Source organism: Scyliorhinus torazame, chromosome 30, assembly GCF_047496885.1.
Source record: "Scyliorhinus torazame isolate Kashiwa2021f chromosome 30, sScyTor2.1, whole genome shotgun sequence".
In the NCBI taxonomy this organism is placed as follows: domain Eukaryota; kingdom Metazoa; phylum Chordata; class Chondrichthyes; order Carcharhiniformes; family Scyliorhinidae; genus Scyliorhinus; species Scyliorhinus torazame.
The window spans coordinates 18,109,167-18,132,226 of NC_092736.1; the positions used below are offsets into that span (position 1 = coordinate 18,109,167).

The window sequence follows — 23,060 nt, forward strand, 5'->3', positions numbered from 1 at the left end:
AATTCCTGTACCGGCTGAGGTTGCTCGTGAAGGCCCCGCCTTCTCAACCTTGCCCCTTTGCTTGAGGTGTTGTGACCCCTCAGGTTAAATCACCACCAGTCCCTGCTCTCCCTCAAAGGGGAAAACAGCCGATGGTCACCTGGGACTGTGGTGACTTCATTTTTTTCTTTACTAGTGAGGGGTGAGACAGAACGAGAGCGGGAAACCTGGTAACCAGGATTCCTCGTCATTAGGGTTGCCAACTCAGGTTGGACATATTCCAGGAGGCGTTGGTGGAAGTGACATCACGGAGAGACGTGGGCCATTTCACTTGGCAAGTCGTGTCAGTGGATTGTTTCCCCCCCCCTGCTCACAGTACCCCCTGGGAGCGACAGACTGCCCTATGCCCAGTTCCCTGCTCTCTGCCATGCAGGGATAGAGAGATTACATTTCACAGCGATTGCCGGGGATGAGGGAGGTAAACTGTCCTTGCTGGTTTCGGGGGGTGACGAAGCTTGTGGACTGAATGGGGCCCAACTCACTCCATGACGTCAACAGGATATTGCTTTATAATCTGCCAGAAGGCTTTCTTTTCTCACTGGGCGACTGATGGTCATTCCAGGAGATTCCCGGCCTTTCCAGGTGGGCAGTCACCCCTAACCAAGTCATCCTGTGTAGAATTCAGGGGAGAGCTCTTCACCCAGAGAGTGGCTAGATTACGGAATGCTCAAACCCATGGAGAAGTTGAGGTGAATCGCATGGATGCGTATAAGGAAAAGCTCAATCAACACGAACGGGATTCTGGTTTGTGGTCGTGATTCTGGTCGCCACACTTCCAGAAGGATGTGGAGGCTTTAGAGAGGGTACAGAAGAGATTTACCAGGATGCTGCCTGGTATGGAGGGTATTAGCTATGAGGAGCGGTTGACTAAACTCGGTTTGTTCTCACTGGAACGACAGAGGTTGAGGGGTGACCTGATAGAGGTCTACAAAATTATGAGGGGCATAGACAGAGTGGATAGTCAGAGGCTTTTTCCCAGGGTAGAGGGGTCAATTACTAGGGGGCATAGATTTAAGGTGCGAGGGGCAAGGTTTAGAGTAGATGTACGAGGCAAGTTTTTTACACAGAGGGTAGTGGGTGCCTGGAACTCGCTGCCGGAGGAGGTGGTGGAAGCAGGGACAATAGTGACATTTAAGGGGCATCTTGACAAATACATGAATAGGATGGGAATAGACCCAGGAAGTGTAGAAGATTTTAGTTTAGACGGGCAGCATGGTCGGCACAGGCTTGGAGGGCTGAAGGGCCTGTCCCTGTGCTGTACTTTTCTTTGTTCTTTGGGAGCATAAGGAGATGCTGATAGGGTGGCATGGAGAGGGAAGGGAGTAGACTTGTGCGTAGCATAAACGGTGGGATGTTCCGAATGATCGGAATGCCTGTTTCTGTGCTATATATGCTACGTAATCTATCTTTGTAATACGGTATCAAAACAGGGATGAGGTAACTAACAGACCGGGCCTCCAATTGCCCTAGAGACCAAATATTCACAAAGGCAGCCTACTTTGACATCTCTGTCCGGCAACCAACCGGCTGAGGCAATGAAGTTGGCGCTATTTTTTTTTTTTTTTTGAAGGCTGCATTTGTTTTTTTTTTCTTTTGTCTATTTATTCTCGAGATGTGAACATTTCTAGCAAGGACAGCATTTATTGCCCATCCTTAATTGCCCTTGAGCAAGGCATGGTGAGCGCCCTACAACTGAGTGGCTGGCTAGGCCACTGCGGAAGGTCAGTTAAAACCACATTGCTGTGGATCTGGAGTCATGTGTAGGCCAGACCAGGGTAAGGACGGCAGATTTCCTTCCACTGAAGGACATTCGTGAAACAGATGGGCTATTTATGGCAATCCGCCTCATGATTGTTAATGAGACTTGGGTTTTATATCCGATTTATCAATGAATTGGGTTTGAAATCCCCCAGCTTCTGAGGTGGGATTTGAACTCGTGTCTGTGGACTATTAGTGCAGGCCTTTGAACCCCCCACGCTGACGTTATATGAATCATAGAGTTTTACAGCATGGAAAGAGGCCCGACGGTCCAACACGTCCACACCTACCATCAAGCACCTGACTATTCTAATCCCATTTTCCAGCACGTGTATGCAAGGGCATTTCAAGTGCTCATCTAAATGCTTCTTAAAAGGTGTGAGGGTTCCCGCTTCTACCACCATTTTCAGGCAGCGAGTTTCCGATTCCAATCGCCCTCCCGGTGACAAAGGTTTTCCTCACATCGCCTCTAGACCTCCTGCCCCTTACCATAAATCTGTGCCCCCTGGCTATTAACCTCTCCAAGGGGAAAAGTACCTTCCTGTTCACCCCATCTACGTCCCTCATAATTTTCTACACCTCAATCTGGTTCCCCCCCCCCCCTCAGCCACCTCTGCTCCACGGAAAACAACCACAGCCAATGCAGTCTCTCTTGGTGGCCCAGGCGACATCCTGGTGAATCTCCTCTGCACAATGCGTTCCTAGGGGCTGGTTTAGCGCAGTGCCAGCAGCGTGGGTTCAATTCCCGTACCGGCCTCCCCGAACAAGCGCTGGAATGTGGCGACGAGTAGGGGCTTTTCACAGTAACTTAATTGAAGCCTACTTGTGACAAGCTATTATTATTATTATTCCTTTCTATAGTGAGGTGACCACACTTTTAGATACATTAACTACATCCAACTATTGATGAGGATCATTAACATGCCAAAGTTAGATTGGGAGAGGGGTTTAAGAGGAGATGCCAGCAGAGTGGTAATGTCACTGGACTGGTAACCTGAGGACCCAGTTATTGAACATAGAATTTAAAGTGCAGAAGGAGGCCATTCAGCCCATAGAGTCTGCACCGGCCCTTGGAAAGAGCAGCCAACTTAAGCCCCCGCCTCCACCCTAACCCCGTAACCCCACCTAACCTTTTTTTATTTTGGACACTAAGGGCAATTTAGCACCGCCAATCCACCTAACCTGCACATCTTTGGACTGTGGAAGGAAACCCACGCAGACACGGGGAGAACGTGCAGACTCGGCACGGACAGTGACCCAAGTCGGGAATTGAACCTGGGACCCTGGAGCTGTGAAGTAACAGTGCTAACCACTGTGGTACCGTGCCGCCAATATACGACCGTAACTTAGGGGGTGATGCAAGATGTGAAGAATTTAAAGACGGCGCAGTTGTGAGAAGGAAAGTGAAGGTGGTTTTTGAATGGTGTAACGGGTGGCCGGATGAGGGTGGTTGAAGTATACAGGTAATCAGAAGTTAATAGAAGTGATTCTTTCGCCAGCACCAGCATAGTGTCAGTACTCATTTTCTCCTTGTAGGTTATGAAAATAAGCAATGCCAAAATATCTGGAGTAGTAGATCAGTGTCTCAGCTGGCGAAATTTTCTTCCCTCGGCCGCAGTAAAGATTCTCCAGTATAGATGTTGGCATATTTTGGAGATGCATCCCCTCCGCCCCAGCATTTTGGCACATTTCTGGGTTCGACCCTGCAGAGTTTGGCCCATTCTTGGGGAAATCCCACATATGTTGACACATTCCCCTGGACCCCCTTTGTATATACTGGCACGTTTTTGAGGATTCGCCCCTTCCAGCATACATTGGCACAGTCCGAGTGGGTTTTCCTTCGCTCGTAGTTTGGCGCAATCCTAGGACTCTGTGTCAATATTGACACATTCTTGAGGACCTCCTGTTCCTATCTTCAGAAAGGGCTTGCTACCTGAAAGGGTAACTGTGCACTGGTGTATAGAGAAAGCATTCATTTCATTAGTAGAAAACGCAAATAACATCTTGATAGGATAGAAATTGGACACCGATCCTCTTTTGGCTGGGGGCCCCAGGTTGAAAACCCTTTCAGTTGCTTTTCAGATATTCATGACCTTTTTCTCTTTTTATTTCCCCTTTCCTTCCATTTTTCTTTTTTAAAATGTAGGTTTGCCTGACCTGGTGCCAGACCCGTATTATGTGCAAGCCTCCACCTACGTGCACAGGTCCCACTTGTATTCCTTAAGATGTGCGGCAGAAGAGAAGTGCCTGGCGAGGTATGTAGCCACATTCTGGGCCCCTTGCACCCACCTACAGATTCCTGCGTGCTTCCCGAAGTGAGGAGATCTGTGTCGGCAAACCCAGGAGATTTTTTTTCCCACAGGCCGTCGGAGGTCGTCTCGATTTGCCGCCGCTTGCGATTTAGATCAAACTCTCTCGGTTAAGAAAAAATACAAAGGTCTACTCGTGGAGTTTGCAATGGATTGGAGTTCTTCTCCTCTTCCTGGTGCACTCCAGTCAATCAGGAATTTGGACAAATGCTAATTACAAAATGGAATTTCAATCAATTTATCGATCTGATTTCATCCCACGAAACCTGTCCCTTTAAACAGTGAAAACAAACCTGCATTGATATGGTAGTTTTCGTGACCACTGGACATCTCGAAGAGCTTTACAGTCAATGAGATACTGTCAATAGAACACAGAACATACAGTGCAGAAGGAGGACATGTGACCCATCGAGTCTGCACCGACCCACTTAAGCCCTCACTTCTGCCCTATCCCCGTAACCCAATAACCCCTCCTAATCTTTTTGGTCAATTAGGGCAATTAGCATGGCCAATCCACCTAACCTGCACGTCTTTGGGCTGTGGGAGGAAACCGGAGCACCCGGAGGAAACCCACGCAGACACGGGGAGAACGTGCAGACTCCGCAAAGACAGCGACCCAGCGGGGAATTGAACCTGGGACCCTGGCTCTGTGAAGCCACAGTGTTATCCACTTGTGCTACCATGCTGCCCAATGTTGTAATGTAGGAAATGTGACAGCCAATTTGCGCACAGTAAACTCCCACCAAGAGCAGTATGTCAATGACCACACAATCTATTTTTGTGATGTATTGAGGGATAACTTTTGATTAGGACACTGGGGATAACTCCCATACTTGTCTTCGAAATAGTGCCATGGGATCATTTTTATCTACCTAAGCAGGCGGATGGGGCCCGGTTTAATGTCTCAACTGAAAGACTGCCCCTGGAACAGAGTAGCCCTTGAGTGGGAATGCCCAAATCCCGAAGGAAAGAAAAAATTCTGAAATTGTCCCTCTCGGATACAGAGTCCAGTTACAAAAGTTAGTAAGCAGCTCAGTGGGTGTACAAAATTTCTCCTGGTAGATCTCATAATATTTGAGAGTTGAATGGTTGGTGTAAGAACTAGGAACAGGAGTAGGCCATCTGGTCCCTCGAGTCTGCGCCGCCATGGTTTAGCACAGGGCTAAATCGTGGGCTTTTAAAGCAGACCAAGGCAAGCTAGCAGCGCGGTTCAATTCCCGTACCAGCCTCCCCGAACAGGCGCCGGAATGTGGCGACTAGGGGCTTTTCACAGTAACTTCATTTGAAGCCTACTTGTGACAATAAACGATTTTCATTTTTTAATTTCCATTCAACAAGACCTTGGCTGATCTTTTTGTGTACTCGGCTCCACTTAGCCCGCCCACTCACCGTAACCTGCTATTCCTTTACTGTTCAAACATCGATCTACCTTCGCTTTAAAAACAGTCAACAGGGTAGCTTCCCACTGCTTCACTGGGCAGGGAATTCCACAGATTCACGACCTTTTGGATGAAGAAGTTCCTCCTCAACCCAGTCCTAAATCTGTTCCCCCTTATTTTGAGGCTACGCACCCGGTTTAGTATAAGGATGTAGAGGTGAAGGGCATTGATTGATTAATTAACTTGAACACTTTATATAAAGAAAGACTTACCTGACTGGTGGGAGCAGCAGGAGCCGCAGTGCATCACCACCCCTGGGAATGGTATTTTGATTTAGTTAGTTAAGTTTCCTTTTGCCGATTTGTTTTAGTAACAGTGCCTCACCAGTGGGTGTCTCTCTTCCCCCCCCCCCCCCCCCCCCCATCTTTATTTAATTTATTGAACATTTATTTTGTTTTAAAAAAGAACGACTACACCAGACCCGTGGGACAGCACGGTGGTTAGCACAATTGCTTCACAGCTCCAGGGTCCCAGGTTCGATTCCCAGCTTGGGTCACTGTCTGTGCGGAGTCTGCACATTCTCCCCGTGTGTGCGTGGGTTTCTTCCGGTGCTCCTGTTTCCTCCCACAGTCCAAAGCTGTGCAGGTTAGGTGGATTGGCCATGCTAAATTGCCCCTTAGTGTCCAAAATTGCCCTTAGTGTTGGGTCGGGTTACTGGGTTATGGGGATAGGGTGCAGGTGTGGGCTTGGGTAGGGTGCTCTTTCAAAGAGCCGGTGCAGACTCAATGGGCCGAATGGCCTCCTTCTGCATTGTAAATGCTATGAAAAAGACTTTCCACGACTGTAAAAGTGGCACCAATCAGAAACAAAAGAGGCAATTTGAAATGCTATACTCCATGCTGGAGTGGACCTGTCCCTCATATTACATAGAACATAGAAAATTACAGCGCAGTACAGGCCCTTCGGCCCTCGAAGTTGCGCCAACCTGTGAAACCACTCTAAAGCCCATCTACACTATTCCCTTATTGCCCATATGTCTATCCAATGACCATTTGAATGCCCTTAGTGTTGGCGAGTCCACTACTGTTGCAGGCAGGGCATTCCACGCCCTTACTACTCTCTGAGTAAAGAACCTACCTCTGACATCTGTCCTATATCTATCTCCCCTCAATTTAAAGCTATGTCCCCTCGTGCTAGCCATCACCATCCGAGGAAAAAGGCTCTCACTGTCCACCCTATCCAATCCTCTGATCATCTTGTATGCCTCAATTAAGTCACCTCTTAACCTTCTTCTCTCTAACGAAAACAGCCTCAAGTCCCTCAGCCTTCCCTCATAAGAACTTCCCTCCATAACAGGCAACATTCTGGTAAATCTCCTCTGCACCCTTTCCTCTGAACCTTTTGTAGATTATGGGCTAGTTACTTACTATTTATTTTCTCGGCGACCCTCGACCTTGAGGACCTGAATGTTAACATCAACCAATTGCACACTTGCCTTTATTAGCCGAGGCATAGAGTTTAAGAGCAGGGAGGTTGCGCTGGAACTGTATAAAACGCTGGTTAGATGACAGCTGGAGTATTGTGTGCCGTTCTGGAATCCACATTACAGGAGGGATGTGATAGCACTGGAAAGGGTGCAGAGGAGATTCACCAGGATCTTGCCTGGGCTGGAGAGTTTTAGCGATGGATAGACTAGGGTTGTTTTCCTTGGAGCAGAGGAGACTGAGGGGGGTACATGATTGAGATGTACAAAAGTATGTGGGGCATAGATTGAGTAGGCAGGATGAAATTTTCCCCCATGGTGGAGGAGGTCAATGACCAGGGGGCACAGATTTAAGGTAAGGGGCAGGAGGTTTAGAGGGGATGTGAGGAAAATTGTAAATTCAATGATAATCTATGATTAATCTAGGACAAAGGTTCGGCACAACATCGTGGGCCGAAGGGCCTGTTCTGTGCTGTATTTAAAAAAAAAAATAAAAAAAAAAAATAAAAAAAAACCTTTTCGCCCAGAGAGGGGTGGGAGTCTGGAACTCGCTGCCTGAAAAGGGTGGTGGAGGCAGAGACCCTCATAACATTTAAGAAGTATTTAGATGTGCATTTGAGATGCCGAGGTATACAAGGCTTATGGATCAAGGGCTGGAAAATGGGATTAGAATAGAAAAGTGTTGTTTTTCACTGGCGCAAATGCAGTGGGCTGAAGGGCCTATTCTGTGCTGTAGACCTCTATGGCTTTATTAACAAAAGGGAAAATTATACTCATGTCAGAGAATCTTAATTTAAAATGTTTTGTTTTTCTTAGCTGAGTGTGGTGATATACATCATTAAGTACACAAAGGGTTAATGTACATACACTACACCTAGCTAGACACTAGAGGGAGCACCAGAGACATGACACACAGGCAGTCAACCAATAGATCAGTAAGATAGGACACGACCAATGGGCAGTCACGATACACACAGAGCTGACACTACCACAGGAGGGCATTACACCAACCCATATAAAAGGACACATCACACATGCTCAGTCTCTTTCCAGTGGAGACACTCAGTGAGTGCAGACACAGGGTTGATTGAGCATCACTCCCACCACGTGGATTGTAGCAGACTGGTTCGTCAGTCTGAGTAGCTATAGCAGGATTGACAGTAGCGTCAAATCCAAGTTGGAAAATTGTTAATAGTTTAATAAACGTGTTAAAGCTATCTCCAAGTCTGAACCTTCCTTTGTCAAAGTGCACATCAAGGAAGCAGCTTATGCTACGACAAGAGCATGACAAAACACTGAGCTCAGTCTATTACACTCTTGACTCTATTGCAAGGCTCTGGGTTCAAGTCCCCTCAGCAGCTTGGACACTGAAATCAAGGCTAACGTTCCAGTGCAATACTGAGGGAGTGCTGCAATGGCGGAAGTGCAGCCATCTTTCATATGTGGGAGTAACCTTTCCAGTGCCGCCCACCACGGGAACGGTTGCGGGTGGAATGGGAAATTTGCTGGGCCATATGAAGGTCCATTGAGCTTGGGTGGGAACATCCAGCCTTGGGGTGGACACGACCGGGGAATCCTGCCCGTGATTTTAAACGGAGGCCTTGCTTGACTGCTCAGGTGGTTGGAAAATATCCCCGTGGCACCATTTTAAAGATGAGCAGGTGAGTTTTCCCCGTTGTCCCGGCAAACATTTATCACTCGGTCACCATCGCAAAAAACAGATTTGCCCACTCTGTACCACAGCGTTTGCTGTGTGCAAATTGTCTTATCACTTTTCTACATCGTGACAGGGACTGCACCGCAAAATTATTTATGGGGGTGTAAAGTGTCCAGTGGCCATGAAAAACGTTTTTTTTAAAATAAAGGGTTGCAGTGACATATCACCATCCACAAACGAGGATATGGCAAAGGGTTTTACGATTAATGAAATACTATGAAAGTGGAGTTGCTATTTTAATGCAGGAAATTCGATTAATTTAGAGGTTTTCCCAACATCTTTAAACAGTGAAGAAATGCACGTTGTCAATTTGAGGGAGAGGTTCCCTCTTGCCGTGTACAGTTGTTGTGTCGTTAATTTTTTTAAAATGTAAAGTGCCCAATTTTTTTCCCAATTAAGGCAAAGTTTAACGTGGCCAATCCGCCTACCCGGCACGTCTTTTTGGGTTGTGGGGGTGAGACCCACGCAGAGACGGGGAGAATGTGCAAACTCCACACGGACAGTGACCTGGGGTCGGGGTCGAACCTGGGACCTTGACGCCGTGTGCCATAGACATAGAATTTGCAGTGCAGAAGGAGGCCATTTGGCCCGTTGAGTCTGCACCGACCTTTGGAAAGGGCCCACACCTCCACCCTATCCCCGTAACCCCCACCTAACCTTTTTGGGACACTAAGGGCAGTTTATCATGGCCAATCCACCTAACCTGCATATCTTTGGACTGTGGGAGGAAACCGGAGCACCCGGAGGAAACCCACGCAGACGCGGGTAGAACGTGCAGACTCTGTACAGGCAGTGACCCAAGCCGGGAATCGAACCTGGGACCCTGGAGCTGTGAAGCAACTGTGCTAACCACTGTGCTACCATACTGTGTGGCAGCAGTGATAGCCACCGTGCTGCCCTGTTGTGTAGTTTCTGAATTATATTGGTGCGGAGTTTGTACACGGCTCCGTGATGCATTCTCTCTGCACGGGCTCAGACTAAATTTATTTTGTCTCCTTCAGCTCTGCTTATACATCTGACGCCTCGGATTACGACATCAGGGTCCTGCTGCGGTTCCCCCAGAGGGTGAAGAACCAAGGGGTGGCTGACTTCCTCCCGAACAGACCACGACACACTTGGGAGTGGCACAGCTGTCACCAGTAAGTCCGCCGGGAACGGCATTGTGCGGGGGTGTCAGGAATTCACCAACCCTTTGGAGCAAAGGGGCAAATTAAGAATCTTCATTTGCACAAATCATATGTAAGCACGTATTGGCCCAGGGATTCAATTAAGATAAAATTACGCCTACACAGCAGTAATTATTTCTGCATAATGAAAATGACTTGAGAACTTTGTTGGAAAGATTACAGCTCATTTGAAATGTCAAGTGAAAAGGTTAAGATAGCGATTGTAAAGTGGATTAAATAATGGCAATTGATGTGCCTTTCATAGTTAAATTGCAGTCATTAATATTTATTGAGGAATTTTTTTTCTGATTGTGTTTGTTTCAGATTCATTGCCTATTGGTTTCCATTTCACATTTCATTTGCATACAGTGCATGAATATTGCACCCTGGGGTGTGCTTGAAGCTGTATCTAGGAGGTTTGTGCCAAGTAGTGAATATATGTCAGTCTTTCAAAGCCTTCACATTTTGGGTAAATCATTGGGCGACAGTACTAAACAACACTGAATTGGCTTCTTGTGTTATTAGCATGATTGAAGTCAATGGATAGTCAGTATTACGGTCCATATTTCTACCCGAGTGTGCAGCAAGCTGTAATTCTCTTTTGCTTGATCCAAACAACGATGAAGTAGATTCTTGAATAGTTAGATGAAGGAACAGCAAAGAGACTGTACTTTGCACGAGAGGCATTTTGAGCAGTGCCATCTGAACATAAAAATAAATAAACCGAATTAGTCACAGAATCACAGAATTTACAGTGCAGAAGGAGGCCATTCGGCCCATCGAGTCTGCACCGGCCCTTGGAAAGAGTGCCCTACTCAAGCCCACGCCTCCACCCTATCCCCGTAACCCACTTAACCTTTTTGGACACTAAGGGAAATTTAGCATGGCCAATCCACCTAACCCGCACATCTTTGGACTGTGGGAGGAAGCCGGAGCACCCGGAGGAAACCCACGCAGACACGGGGAGAACGTGCAGACTCCACACAGACAGTGACCCAAGCCGGGAATCGAACCAGGGACCCTGGAGTTGTGAAGCAATTGTGCTAACCACTGTGCTACCGTGCTGCCCTTTAATCCTTTACTCTCCTTCATAAACCTTTTTATCAAGGAAGAGGAATCAAACTTGAGGTCAGTTCTGCTGTACAGAGCGGTGGTTGCCAGTATTTTAGTGCGTGTATGTTGCATGTTTAACATTCAATTGTTTGTGTGTCAAGAAACTGAAAGGTATCTATCCAATCATCACCTTTCTGCCCTTACCCCTCTGCAAATATCATCTTTAGTACAAAGCTGGTTCATTCCGCTGGGCAATGCTTTGGCCAATCAGACTCCAGCTGCCTGGTTTAAATTTCAACCAATGCGTGACAGTTAACTGTCAGTCACCATCAACTGGTGCATTCTCCATGGCAATGCCTCTACCAATCAGAGTCCGTTTGCCAGCCAATCAGCACCCTCTTATACAATATAAAATTGCTGTTTCCCCTGACATTCCCCTGGTAGAACCCTCAAGAGTATTGAAAGTCAAAGAGATCTAGGAGTACAAGTCCACAGGTCACTGAAAGGGGCAACACAGGTGGAGAAGGTAGTCAAGAAGGCATACGGCATGCTTGCCTTCATTGGCCGGGGCATTGAGTATAAGAATTGGCAAGTCATGTTGCAGCTGTATAGAACCTTAGTTAGGCCACATTTGGAGTATAGTGTTCAATTCTGGTCGCCACACTACCAGAAGGATGTGGAGGCTTTAGAGAGGGTGCAGAAAAGATTTACCAGAACGTTGCCTGGTATGGAGGGCATTAGCTATGAGGAGCGGTTGAATAAACTCTGTTTGTTCTCACTGGAACGAAGGAGGTTGAGGGGCGACCTGATAGACGTCTATAAAATTATGAGGGGCATAGACAGAGTGGATAGTCAGAGGTTTTTCCCTGGGGTAGAGGGGTCAATTACTAGGGGGCATAGGTTTAAGGTGAGAGGGGCAAGGTTTAGAGTAGATGTACGAGGCAAGTTTTTTACGCAGAGGGTAGTGGGTGCCTGGAACTCGCTATCGGAGGAGGTGGTGGAAGCAGGGACGATAGTGACATTTAAGGGGCATCTTGACAAATACATGAATAGGATGGGAATAGAGGGATACGGACCCAGGAAGTGTAGAAGATTGTAGTTTAGTCGGGCAGCATGGTCGGCACGAGCTTGGAGGGCCGAAGGGCCTGTTCCTGTGCTGTACATTTCTTTGTTCTTTGTTCTTTGTTTGACATTGTTAGTCCTGCGTTTGTCCTGGTGAGTGCAAGCAAAAAAACTTGGACAAAATGTCTTGATTTCAGTTCTGTATTACTAGACACTATTTGTACAATGATATTAATTCATATTCAAATACTACATATTTCTATGGATAACCTAATGTAAAAATGGCACAGAATCGATTGTATAGCATGCAACACAGTTCAGATATAGATTTGCAACTTTAGATCATATGATGTCCTATGATTCGATGACTGGATTAAGCATCAATCTTGGTTTTTCTTTTGTAAATGTTTGAATAGCTTCGCATTCTGTCACCAATGAGCATATTACTAAAACTCTTGTAGATTGACTACAATACTTATTAAGTGTCATTAGTTCTTTAATCTTTTGGAAGGGTGCTCTTACTGAAGAAAATCACCCAGCAAGGGTTTGGTGAAATATTCCTCTGTACAGCACATGTGACAATGTACGGCTGTGACTGCTGAACCATCAAGATGAGGTTCAATTAAGAACATTTGAAATGAAAGAGCTCAGATGGACAACCCTCAAAAAATAAAGTACATCCTCACAGGGACAGCCAGACAGACAGAGGAGTGAGTGCTCCAGAAAGCCGCTCTTCAGACGAACCTTGTTTTGAACAGTGATGGGAAGAGGAGGGGAGTGTTTTAAAAAAGAGGTAATGTGAGACGATTCACCTGGAAACTGTGCACAAGGAAGATCCAAGATGGCATGGGACGGCACAGTGGTCAGCACTGCTGCCTCACGGCGCCAGGGACCCGGGTTCAATTCCGGCTTCGGGCGACTGCCCCGTGTGGAGTTTGCACGTTCTCCCTGTGCCTGCGTTGGTTTGCTCCGGGTGCTCCGGTTTCCACCCACAGTCTCCAAAGATGTGCAGGTTAGGCCATGCTAAATTGCCCTTAGTGTCCAAAAAGGTGGGGTGGGGTTGCGGGGGTGGAGGTGTGGGCTTGGGTAGGATGCTCTTTCCAAGAGCTGGTGCAGACTCGATGGGCCGAATGGCCTCCTTCTGCACTGTAAATTCTATGATTCCATGATTGGTTTCGGTAGTTTGTGGGAATGTTACGTTGGTGCTCTGTCGTGTAAACCTGTGACAAGAAGTCACCGGCAAGGGCAGTTTCTCAGCTGAGGCCTAACCAACGATTTATTCCCTTCGTTATATTTTCTGTTGAACTTAACCACTTTACTTAATTGTTCCCCCTGTCTTTTGGAATCGTTTTAATAGTCCTGGAAGTCAGGCGCATGTGGAAACTTGGCCTCTGCTTGCCCTCCCAAGACCAATTATTCAACCAATGGAGTGCCAGGATACTAAAGTTTCACACGATTACTTCATGAAGGTAGATTGCGGCCAACCTTGGGTTTGTCTCTAAATTGTCAAAGTGGGACAGGCCCATTGGCTTCATTGTGCCAGGAGCTTAATTGCATCCAGATGCAGTAACTGGCCTGTGACGCTGTGAACATGAAGTGGGGCTCAATCCAACCTGCAGTATCATGACCTTGCTAAGTTTAACCTCGATGTTGGCAAGTTGAAAAGATCCTGCGGCATCAAGGGTGGGTGCGACCCATTTTAAAAAAATTATATTTCCCCGCCTCGCCTTAAATGAGTGGGAATAATTTTGTTGCAGCAATATCCCTTCACTTCTGGGATTCTGATTCCTATTAAACTCAGACTAAAGCCTGGATTTTTGCCCCAGCGTTGGATAGCATGAGTTAGGAAATTTTTATTATTATTAATAATAATAATAATAATAATCTCTTATTGTCACAAGGAGGCTTCAATGAAGTTACTGTGAAAAGCCCCTAGTCACCACATTCCGGCGCCTGTTAGGGGAGGCCGGTACGGGAATTGAACCCGTGCTGCTGGCCTTGTTCTGCGTTGCACCTCATCAACCCCCCACCCACCCTGAGATGAAATACAATGAAGATTTAAATACATATTGCAACCTTCACTATATTAAACAGTCCCATTCTTGAAATGCTATTTGAACCATTTAAATCTCCTCAAGTGTTGAATCCCTTATCAAACCAAACACACCTCCACATCAAATACAGCTAATTGTATAATAACCTCTTTGAGATGCTAATCAAACTGTGATGTAAGGTTCCCCACGCTGAGATGATTATAACTTGGGGAAAACAGCCAAAAACTCTCAATGATAGTCCATGGGGAAATGTCAGCAACCAGCTAACTGCTAGAAGAGTTTTTTCAACTCTCACTAACACAGGTAGACATTTAAAATTTTTTTAAACTTTAAAGGGCTGGGGATTTAAATAACTTCACGTCATGACTATACCACAGACCTTATCTGCCCCTCGAGCATCTATGTCAACTCTTTTTTTTTTGAATAAAGGTTGTGATTCCCGCACTGTGGGTTAAGGTCTTTGTTACAGTGAAATTGGGGCCTGTGTGAGCCACACCCTACCCCCTTCCCTATGCTGGTCAACATAGGGGCCTGGATTCTCCGCCCCGCCACATTTCTGTTTCACCCCGCCGGCGGGATACTCCATTACGCCGGCTGGTCAATGGGGCTGCCCATTGTGGGGCAGTCCCACGCTATCAGGAAACCCCCTGGCTGCCGGCAAAATGGAGCATCCCGCCAGTGGAGAATCCAGCCCAGGATCTATCAGAATGGGGGCAGGACTTCACTGTGAAAATCCAAACCTAATAGACTTCTCCTCGTTTTGGAGATTGATTGGAAATGAGTTTAGGGATTTGTGGCTCTGTTTCAGATTGGCAGTGATCCACAGTACAAACCTCTTCTATATTTATCACCACGATTAGTTATCCCGAGGGAAAGTTGTCCTGTTCTTTGATTTTTCAAGCAATCTCCACTAATTCCCAGATAAATGTGTGACAGATATAAAAGTACCTTTCTCTATGATTACCTAGCAGGTTAACCTATGCTTAATAGTCCATTTTGAGAGGTAATTTCCAGTCACCAAGAGCTGGTCCTCCCTCGATTTATTGAGGACGAAAGCTGTAGATTGCTGAGAAAAAAGTTTCCCCTAAGCGGCACAGGTAGGCCTGGAGCAGGTAATGAACAGACCGTGCGCCGGAAGTGGCTCCTTTAAGATGTGGGGCTGCAAAGCAATCTTAAAGAGACCACGCACAGCATCGGGAAATTAGAGGGAAGGTTGGCCCTGGGTCAGGAGCTAGAAGGTTGGAGTAAGCCTGGTTCGCTCTTATTCAGCCAGGACAGGCACCATGGGGGTGAATTGATGCCGCACAGTTTTCAATGTTACGTCCTGCTTCCTTTAATCCCCCTTGGCTGAAGGTTGCCGACTGACCACTATTGCACAACAGCAATCTTGTAAACTATGCAAAATATTCCTAACAAACGAGTCCGAGGTTTGTGACCACAAAGGCCTGATTGTACCAGAGTGGATAAACGATCTTCAAGCTTGTGCAAGTCGGCCGTGAAGCTTTATTTGCCTCCTGATCAGATGTCGTGACAGCGAAAGGGGAAAAAGAAGCAAAAGACAATTGTGGAAGTGAATTGTTAACTGTTGAAAAGAAGAGAATAAATTAGAGTCGGTCACATAACTACTCAAACATCAAAATTGGAAATCGGAGCCAGCATGTGTTCGCTGACGTACCTGCTACCATAAATAGCGATTGATTGTGGATTTTGAACCTTTTCTTCACGCTGGTACCTGTAGATCACGAATTGTAACGGGTAGTCGGAAATAAAAACGGAAAATGTTGGATAATCCTCGGCAGGTCTGGCAGCATCTGTGGAGAGAGAGAGAGAGAAAAACGGAGTTAACTTTTCGAGTCCGCATGACCAATCCGGCTCTTCAGAGCTGAAGATAGAGTCAATGGACGGAGGCGAGTTTGCGTGATGGACTGGGCTGTGTTCACGACTCTCTGTAGTTTCTTACGGTCTTGGGCCGAGCAGTTGCCACTCCAGACTGAGATGCGGCCAGATAGGATGGTTTCTATGATGTGTCTGTAAAAAATTGGTAAGATTTGAGTGGACATGAGGAAGTATGGGCGCTGTTGTGCTTTCTTGGTCATAGCCTTGATGTGGGTGGACCAGGACAGATTGTTGGTGATGTGCAAACCCAGGAATTTGAAGCTGTCAACCATCTCCACCTCGGCCCCATTGATGGAGACAGGGGTGTGTACGATACTTTGCTTCCTGAAGTCAGTGACTAGCTCCTTAGTTTTGCTGGCGTTGAGGGAGAGATTGTTGTCATTGCACCATGCCAATAGCTTCTCTATCTCCCTCATGTACTTTGACTCATCCTTGTTTGAGATCCGACCCACTACGGCCGTGTCATCAGCAAATTTGTAAATGGAGTTGGAGCCAAATTTTGCGTGTATAGGGAGTACAGTAGGGGGCTAAATACGGAGCCTTGTGAGGCCCTGGTATTGAGGGCTATCATGGAGGGGGTGTTGTTGTTTATTCTTACTGATTGTGGTCTATGGGTCAGGAAGTCGAGAATCCAGTTGCTGAGGAAGAACCAAGTCCTAGGTTCTGCAGTTTTGACTTGAGCTTGGCTGGGTTTATGGTGTTGAAGGCGGAGCTGTAGTCAATGAATAGGAGCCTGACGGACGAGTCCTTGTTGTCGAGATGCGTATGAAGTGCCGTTGGGTCAGTGGAGGACCTTTCCTCAACTCCTTATTCCAGAATTTGGGGCATTCTGTTTTTTTTTGTTTAAATATGTAAATATTGATGGAACTATATACATGAAAGCGGAATCCAGATAAAGTAGACAAAGCCGAGCTAATCAAATGCAAGAACGTTCTGTTACCTGTCAAGGTGAATAAACCAAATGAGTGTTTACTTCTTCACGAAGCCAAGCGTCCTTGAGTATTTGACAGACTGGTTTGGTTAGATTACTGTATTTAAAAATTAGTTACAGTCGGTTTAATTTATAAAATGGAGCCAGACGGCGGAGAATTCCCCCGATGGCCTTCCCATCACCCCCACCGCCTGCCCCGACCTGCCCGATATATTACGGTGGGAAGGGCAAGGCCTGCCTGCTCATCCTAGCCCCAATTGAGGTCCTTAAGTGATTCATTAATGACCACTTGAGTGTCACCAAGCCTCCATTTTGAGCAGTAGTTCAGGAGTGGGGAGGAAGTTCTCCTGCTCAGGCCTTGCATGGGAAAGGGGAAAAGGCGCCTTCAGTGGCCTTTTTTCCAGACCGGGTACCCTCCCTTCATCCCTTCATGGTCTGCATCCTGAGGGTGAGGGAAATCTGCCATCCTTACCTGGTTTGGCCCACATGTGACTCCAGATTCCACAGCAAAGGGACTGACTCTTCACTGCCCTCTGAAATGGCCCAGTTCATTCACCCAATAAGTGCTGGCCACGCCAGCGTGCTCACATCACAAGATGATTAATTAAAAAGAAAACGTACATTTTGGTATGCAATTTACCTGGGCATTGTGTTTTAATGTTCCTGTTCAATCTTCAGGCAATAGTAAAACATGGGTCCTCTTCCTGGGGCAGAATTCCCATTTTTCTGGTGCGGTGTGCCCCTGTCCGTAGCGGGATTCTCCGTCCCGCCAGCCGGCCAGTGGGATTTCCCATTGTGGGCAGTCCCACGCCGTCAGGAAATCCCCGGACGTGGATGCGCTGCCGGCGCAACGGAGAATCCCGACAGCGGAGAATCCAGCCCCAGGTCTTCTGAGATACAGAGGGAGGCCTGGCTGAATGACCAGCAAATGGCCGAGCTAGACGCCCCCTGTTGTGACCTGATGGCAGCCTGTGTGATGTCCGGAGGTGATGTCATCTTTCTTGTCACAAGTTGGCTTGCAATTAACGCTGCAATGAAGTTACTGTGAAAAGCCCCTATTCGCCTCACTCCGGCGCCTGTTCGGGTACACAGAGGGAGAATTCAGAATGTCCAAATTACCTAACAAGCACGTCTTTCGGGACTTGTGGGAGGAAACCGGAGCACCCGGAGGAAACCCACGCACACACGGGGAGGATGTGCAGACTCCACACAGACAGTGGGCCAAGCCGGGAATCGAACCTGGCAGCCTGGCGATTCACCGGCCGGATGGGCCGAGCGGCGCTACGACACGACAGGATCCCGCCGGCGCCGTTCACCCCTGGTCGCTGCCGGCGGGAACTCTGCGGGAACGCTGGGGGGGGGCGGCCTGTGGGGGAGGGAGTGGGGCTCCTTCGCCGGGGTGGCCTCCGATGGGGTCTGGCCCGCGATCGGGGCCCACTGATCGGTGGGCCGGCCTCTTTTCGCCCCCCCCCCCCCCCGGGCCTACATCCTTCCGCGCGCGGCGCCAGAACACCGGCGCCATGTTGGTGAGGGGCCGGCGTGTGTAAGATGTTCCCCGCGCATGCACAGGATGGGGTGGCCCAAGTGCGCATGTGAAGGATTGGGCTGCCCCAACTGCGCAGGCGCGGGTTGGCGCGGCGCCCTTTTGGTGCCGCGTAAGGACGCTGGGGGCCAGAATAGGTTGTGTCCGGGCCCTGGTCGCGCCGGCGTGAAACGCGACGGCCTCCATATCGGAGAATCGCCCCCATATTTTCAAAGCACAGAATTTACAGATAACATTTCTTGTGAGCTGAATTTATCTCCCCTTTGCCAAGTTTCCCTTTTCCCAGCTGTAAAATCCTCTCTGGTCCCACTCTGAAAGCTGCCTCTCTCTCTCTCTGTCAGTGACCTGGGTTTTGTGGTCAATGTGGAGGGATGACGCTTGCTGGTCATTCAGCTTAAAGCTGCCCACAAGACTTTTGAGTGGCAATTTGCATTTCCTGGTGCGTCTCGGTGTGGAATCCTGTCTAGGGTATCTGTGGCAGTGTGCGAGCAGGGCAAGCAGATTGAATAATGCTCACTGAGCCGGGCAGAGTGCGAACCAGGGTGTGTGAACAGGACAGGCAGATTGATTCATGTTTACTGAGACACGCAGAGTGTAAACCAGGGGAGAAAAAGATGTGCATTTGTATCGTGCTTTTTATGATTCCGAGACAGCCAGTTAAGTACTTCTGAAGTGCTATCACTGCTGTACCATAGGAAACACTGCAGCCAATTTGCACGAAGGAAGTTGCCACAAATTAGCAATGTTAGAAGTGACCAGACAATCTGTTCTTTTGTGATGTTGATTAAGGGATAAATCTTGGCCAGGACACCAGGGATATCCTACCATGCTCTTCATCACAACAGAGCCAGCCAATCTTTTGCATCCACCTGGGAGCACAAACTTTGCCTTGGTTTAAGGCCCTGTCGAAGGGGGGCAGCACCTGCGACAGAGCAGCCCTCCCTCAGTACTGCACTGTGTGCTTCAGCCTAGATCACTGTGCTTAATTCTGCAGTGTGTGACTTAAAATTGGAACCTTCTGACTCGTACTCAACGAGTGTGACGAACTGAGCCAGGCTGATGCTGGAGTATAAAGTATGTGGGAATAATTGGAATGTTGAATTCAATGTCAAATCATGCAGAGAATAAACAAAGATGGAATAAAATGATCCCCCCCCCCCCCATTACTTTTCATAATTCAGAATCTTATAGGGCTGAAGGAGACTCACCGTAACCACGTTGGCTTTTTGAAAGAATTAGACCCTCTCCCAAACTCGTAACTCTCTAAAGTGCAGCCTATTCAAAGAACAAAGAAAAGTACAGCACAGGAACAGGCCCTTCGGCCCACCAAGTCTTTGCCGACCATGCTGCCCGTCTAAACTAAAATCTTCTACACTTCCTCGGTCTGTATCCCTCTATTCCCATCCTATTCATGTATTTATCAAGATGCCCCTTAAATGTCACTATCGTCCCTGCTTCCAGCACCTCCTCCGGCAGCGAGTTCCAGGCACCCACTACCCTCTGTGTAAAAAAACTTGCCTCGTACATCTCCTCTCAACCTTGCCCCTCGCACCTTAAACCTATGCCCCCTAGTAATTGACCCCTCTACCCTGGGAAAAAGCTTCTGACTACCCACTCTGTCTATGCCCCTCATAATTTTGTATACCTCTATCAGGTCGCCGCTCAACCACCGTCGTTCCAGTGAGAACAAACCGAGTTTATTCAACCGCTCCTCATAGCTAATGCCCTCCATACCAGGCAACATTCTGGTAAATCTCTTCTGCACCCTCTCTAAAGCCTCCACATACTTCTGGTAGTGTGGCGACCAGAATTGAACACTATACTCCAAGTGTGACCTAACTAAGGTTCTATACAGCTGCAACATGACTTGCCAATTTTTATACTCAATGCCCCGGCCAATGAAGGCAAGCATGCCATATGCCTTCTTGACTACCTTCTCCACCTGTGTTGCCCCTTTCAGTGACCTGTGGACCTGTACACCTAGATCTCTCTGACTGTCAATACTCTTGAGGCTTCTACCATTCACTGTATATTCCTTACCTGCATTAGACTTTCCAAAATGCATTACCTCACATTTGTCCGAATTAAACTCCATCTGCCATCTCTCCGCCCAAGTCTCCAGACTATCTAAATCCTGCTGTATCCTCTGACAGTCCTCATCGCTATCCGCAATTTCACCAACCTTTGTGTCGTCTGCAAACTTACTAATCAGACCAGTTACATTTTCCTCCAAATCATTCACATATACTACGAACAGCAAAGGTCCCAGCACTGATCCCTGCGGAACACCACTAGTCACAGCCCACCAATCACCTTTCCATTGCTACTCTCTGCCCTCTATGACCTAGCCAGTTCTGTATCCATCTTGCCAGCTCACCCCTGATCCCGTGTGACTTCACTTTTGTACTAGTCTGCCATGAGGCACCTTGTCAAAGGCCTTACTGAAGTCCATATAGACAACATCCACTGCCCTACCTGCATCAATCATCTTTGTGACCTCCTCGAAAAACTCTATCCAGTTAGTGAGACACGACGTCCCCTTCACAAAACCCCGGTGCCTCTCACTAACACATCAATTTGCTTCCAAATGGGAATAGATCCTGTTTCGAAGAATTCTCTCTCGTAATTTCCCTACCACTGACGTAAGGCTCACCGGCCTGTAGTTCCCTGGATTATCCTTGCTACCCTTCTTAAACAAAGGAACAACATTGGCTATTCTCCAGTCCTCTGGGACATCACCTGAAGACAGTGAGGATCCAAAGATTTCTGTCAAGGCCTCAGCAATTTCCTCTCTAGCATCCTTCGGTATTCTGGGGTAGATCCCATCAGGCCCTGGGGCCTTATCTACCTTAATATTTTTCAAGAAGCCCAACACCTCATCTTTTTGGATCTCAATGTGACCCAGGCTATCTACACACCCTTCTCCAGACTCAACATCCACCAATTCCTTCTCTTTAGTGAATACTGATGCAAAGTATTCATTTAGTACCTCACCCATTTCCTCTGACTCCACACATAGATTCCCTCGCCTGTCCTTCAGTGGGCCCACCCTTTCCCTGGCTACCCTCTTGCTTTTTATGTACGTGTAAAAAGCCTTGGGATTTTCTTTAGCCCTATTTGCCAATGACTTTTCGTGATGCCTTTTAGCCCTCCTGACTCCTTGCTTAAGTTCCTTCCTTCTTTCCTTATATTGCACACAGGCTTTGTCTGTTCCCAGCCTTCTGGCCCTGACAAATGCCTCCTTTTTCTTTTTGACGAGGCCTACAATATCTCTCGTTATCCAAGGTTCCCGAAATTTGCCGTATTTATCCTTCTTCTGCACAGGAACATGCCGGTCCTGAATTCCTTTCAACTGACATTTGAAAGCCTCCCACATGTCAGATGTTGATTTGCCCTCAAACATCCGCCCCCAATCTAGGTTCTTCAGTTCCTGCCTAATATTGTTATAATTAGCCTTCCCCCAATTTAGCACATTATCCCTAGGACCACTTTTATCCTTGTCCACCAGCACTTCAAAACTTACTGAAATGTGGTCACTGTTCCCGAAATGCTCCCCCACTGAAACTTCTACCACCTGGCCGGGCTCATTCCCCAATACCAGGTCCAGTACAGCCCCTTCCCTAGTTGGACTATCTACATATTGTTTTAAGAAGCCCTCCTGGATGCTCCTTACAAACTCTGCCCCATCCAAGCCCCTAGCACTAAGTGAGACCCAGTCAACATTGGGGAAGTTAAAGTCTCCCATCACAACAACCCTGTTGCTTTTACTCCTTTCCAAAATCTGTCTACCTATTTGCTCCTCTATCTCCCGCTGGCTGTTGGGTGGCCTGTAATAAACCCCCAATATTGTGACTGCACCCTTCTTATTCCTGATCTCTACCTATATAGCCTCACTGCCCTCTGAGGTGTCCTCCCGTAGTACAGCTGTGATATTCTCCCGAACCAGTAGCGCAACTCTACCACCCCTTTTACACCCCCCTCTATCCCACCTGAAACATCTAAATCCTGGAACGTTTAGCTGCCAATCCTGTCCTTCCCTCAACCAGGTCTCTGTACTGGCAACAGCATCATAGTTCCAAGTACTAATCAAGCTCTGCCTTACCTGTTATACTTCTTGCATTAAAACATATGCACTTCAGGCCACCAGTCCTGCTGTTTTCAGCAATATCTCCCTGTCTGCTCTTCCTCAGAGCCATACTGGCCCTATTCCCTAGTTCTCCCTCAATTTTTTCACCTTCTGACCTATTGCTCTGGTACCCACCCCCCTGCCATACTAGTTTATACCCTCCCGTGTGACACTAGTAAACCTCGAGGCCAGGATATTTATGCCTCTCCAGTTTAGATGCAACCCGTCTTTCTTATACAGGTCACACCTGCCCCGGAAGAGCTCCCAGTGGTCCAGATGACGGAAATCCTCCGTCCTTCACCAGCCACGTGTTTAGCTGCTCTAGCTTCCTATTTCTAGCCTCACTGGCACGTGGTACAGGGAGTAATCCTGAGATTGAAACCCTAGAGGTCCTGTCTTTTAACTTTCTGCCTAGCTCCCTGATGTCCTGCTACAGGATCTCATGCCCCTTCCTGCTGATGTTGTTAGTACCAATATGTACAACGACCTCTGCCTGTTTGCCCTCCCCTTTCAGGATGCCTGCTACCCGTTCGGAGACATCCTG

At 47.6% G+C, this 23,060-nt stretch overlaps 1 protein-coding gene across 1 annotated transcript in view; it reads left to right on the forward strand.

Moving 5' to 3' along the window:
• LOC140404407 (lysyl oxidase homolog 1-like) overlaps nucleotides 1-23,060 on the forward strand; it is an 88,195-nt gene that overhangs the window by 28,836 nt on the left and 36,299 nt on the right. The window contains exons 2-3 of the mRNA XM_072492902.1: nucleotides 3,944-4,052; nucleotides 9,687-9,824. Coding sequence (XP_072349003.1) covers nucleotides 3,944-4,052; nucleotides 9,687-9,824 — 247 coding nt within the window. The remainder of the gene's footprint in view (nucleotides 1-3,943; nucleotides 4,053-9,686; nucleotides 9,825-23,060) is intronic.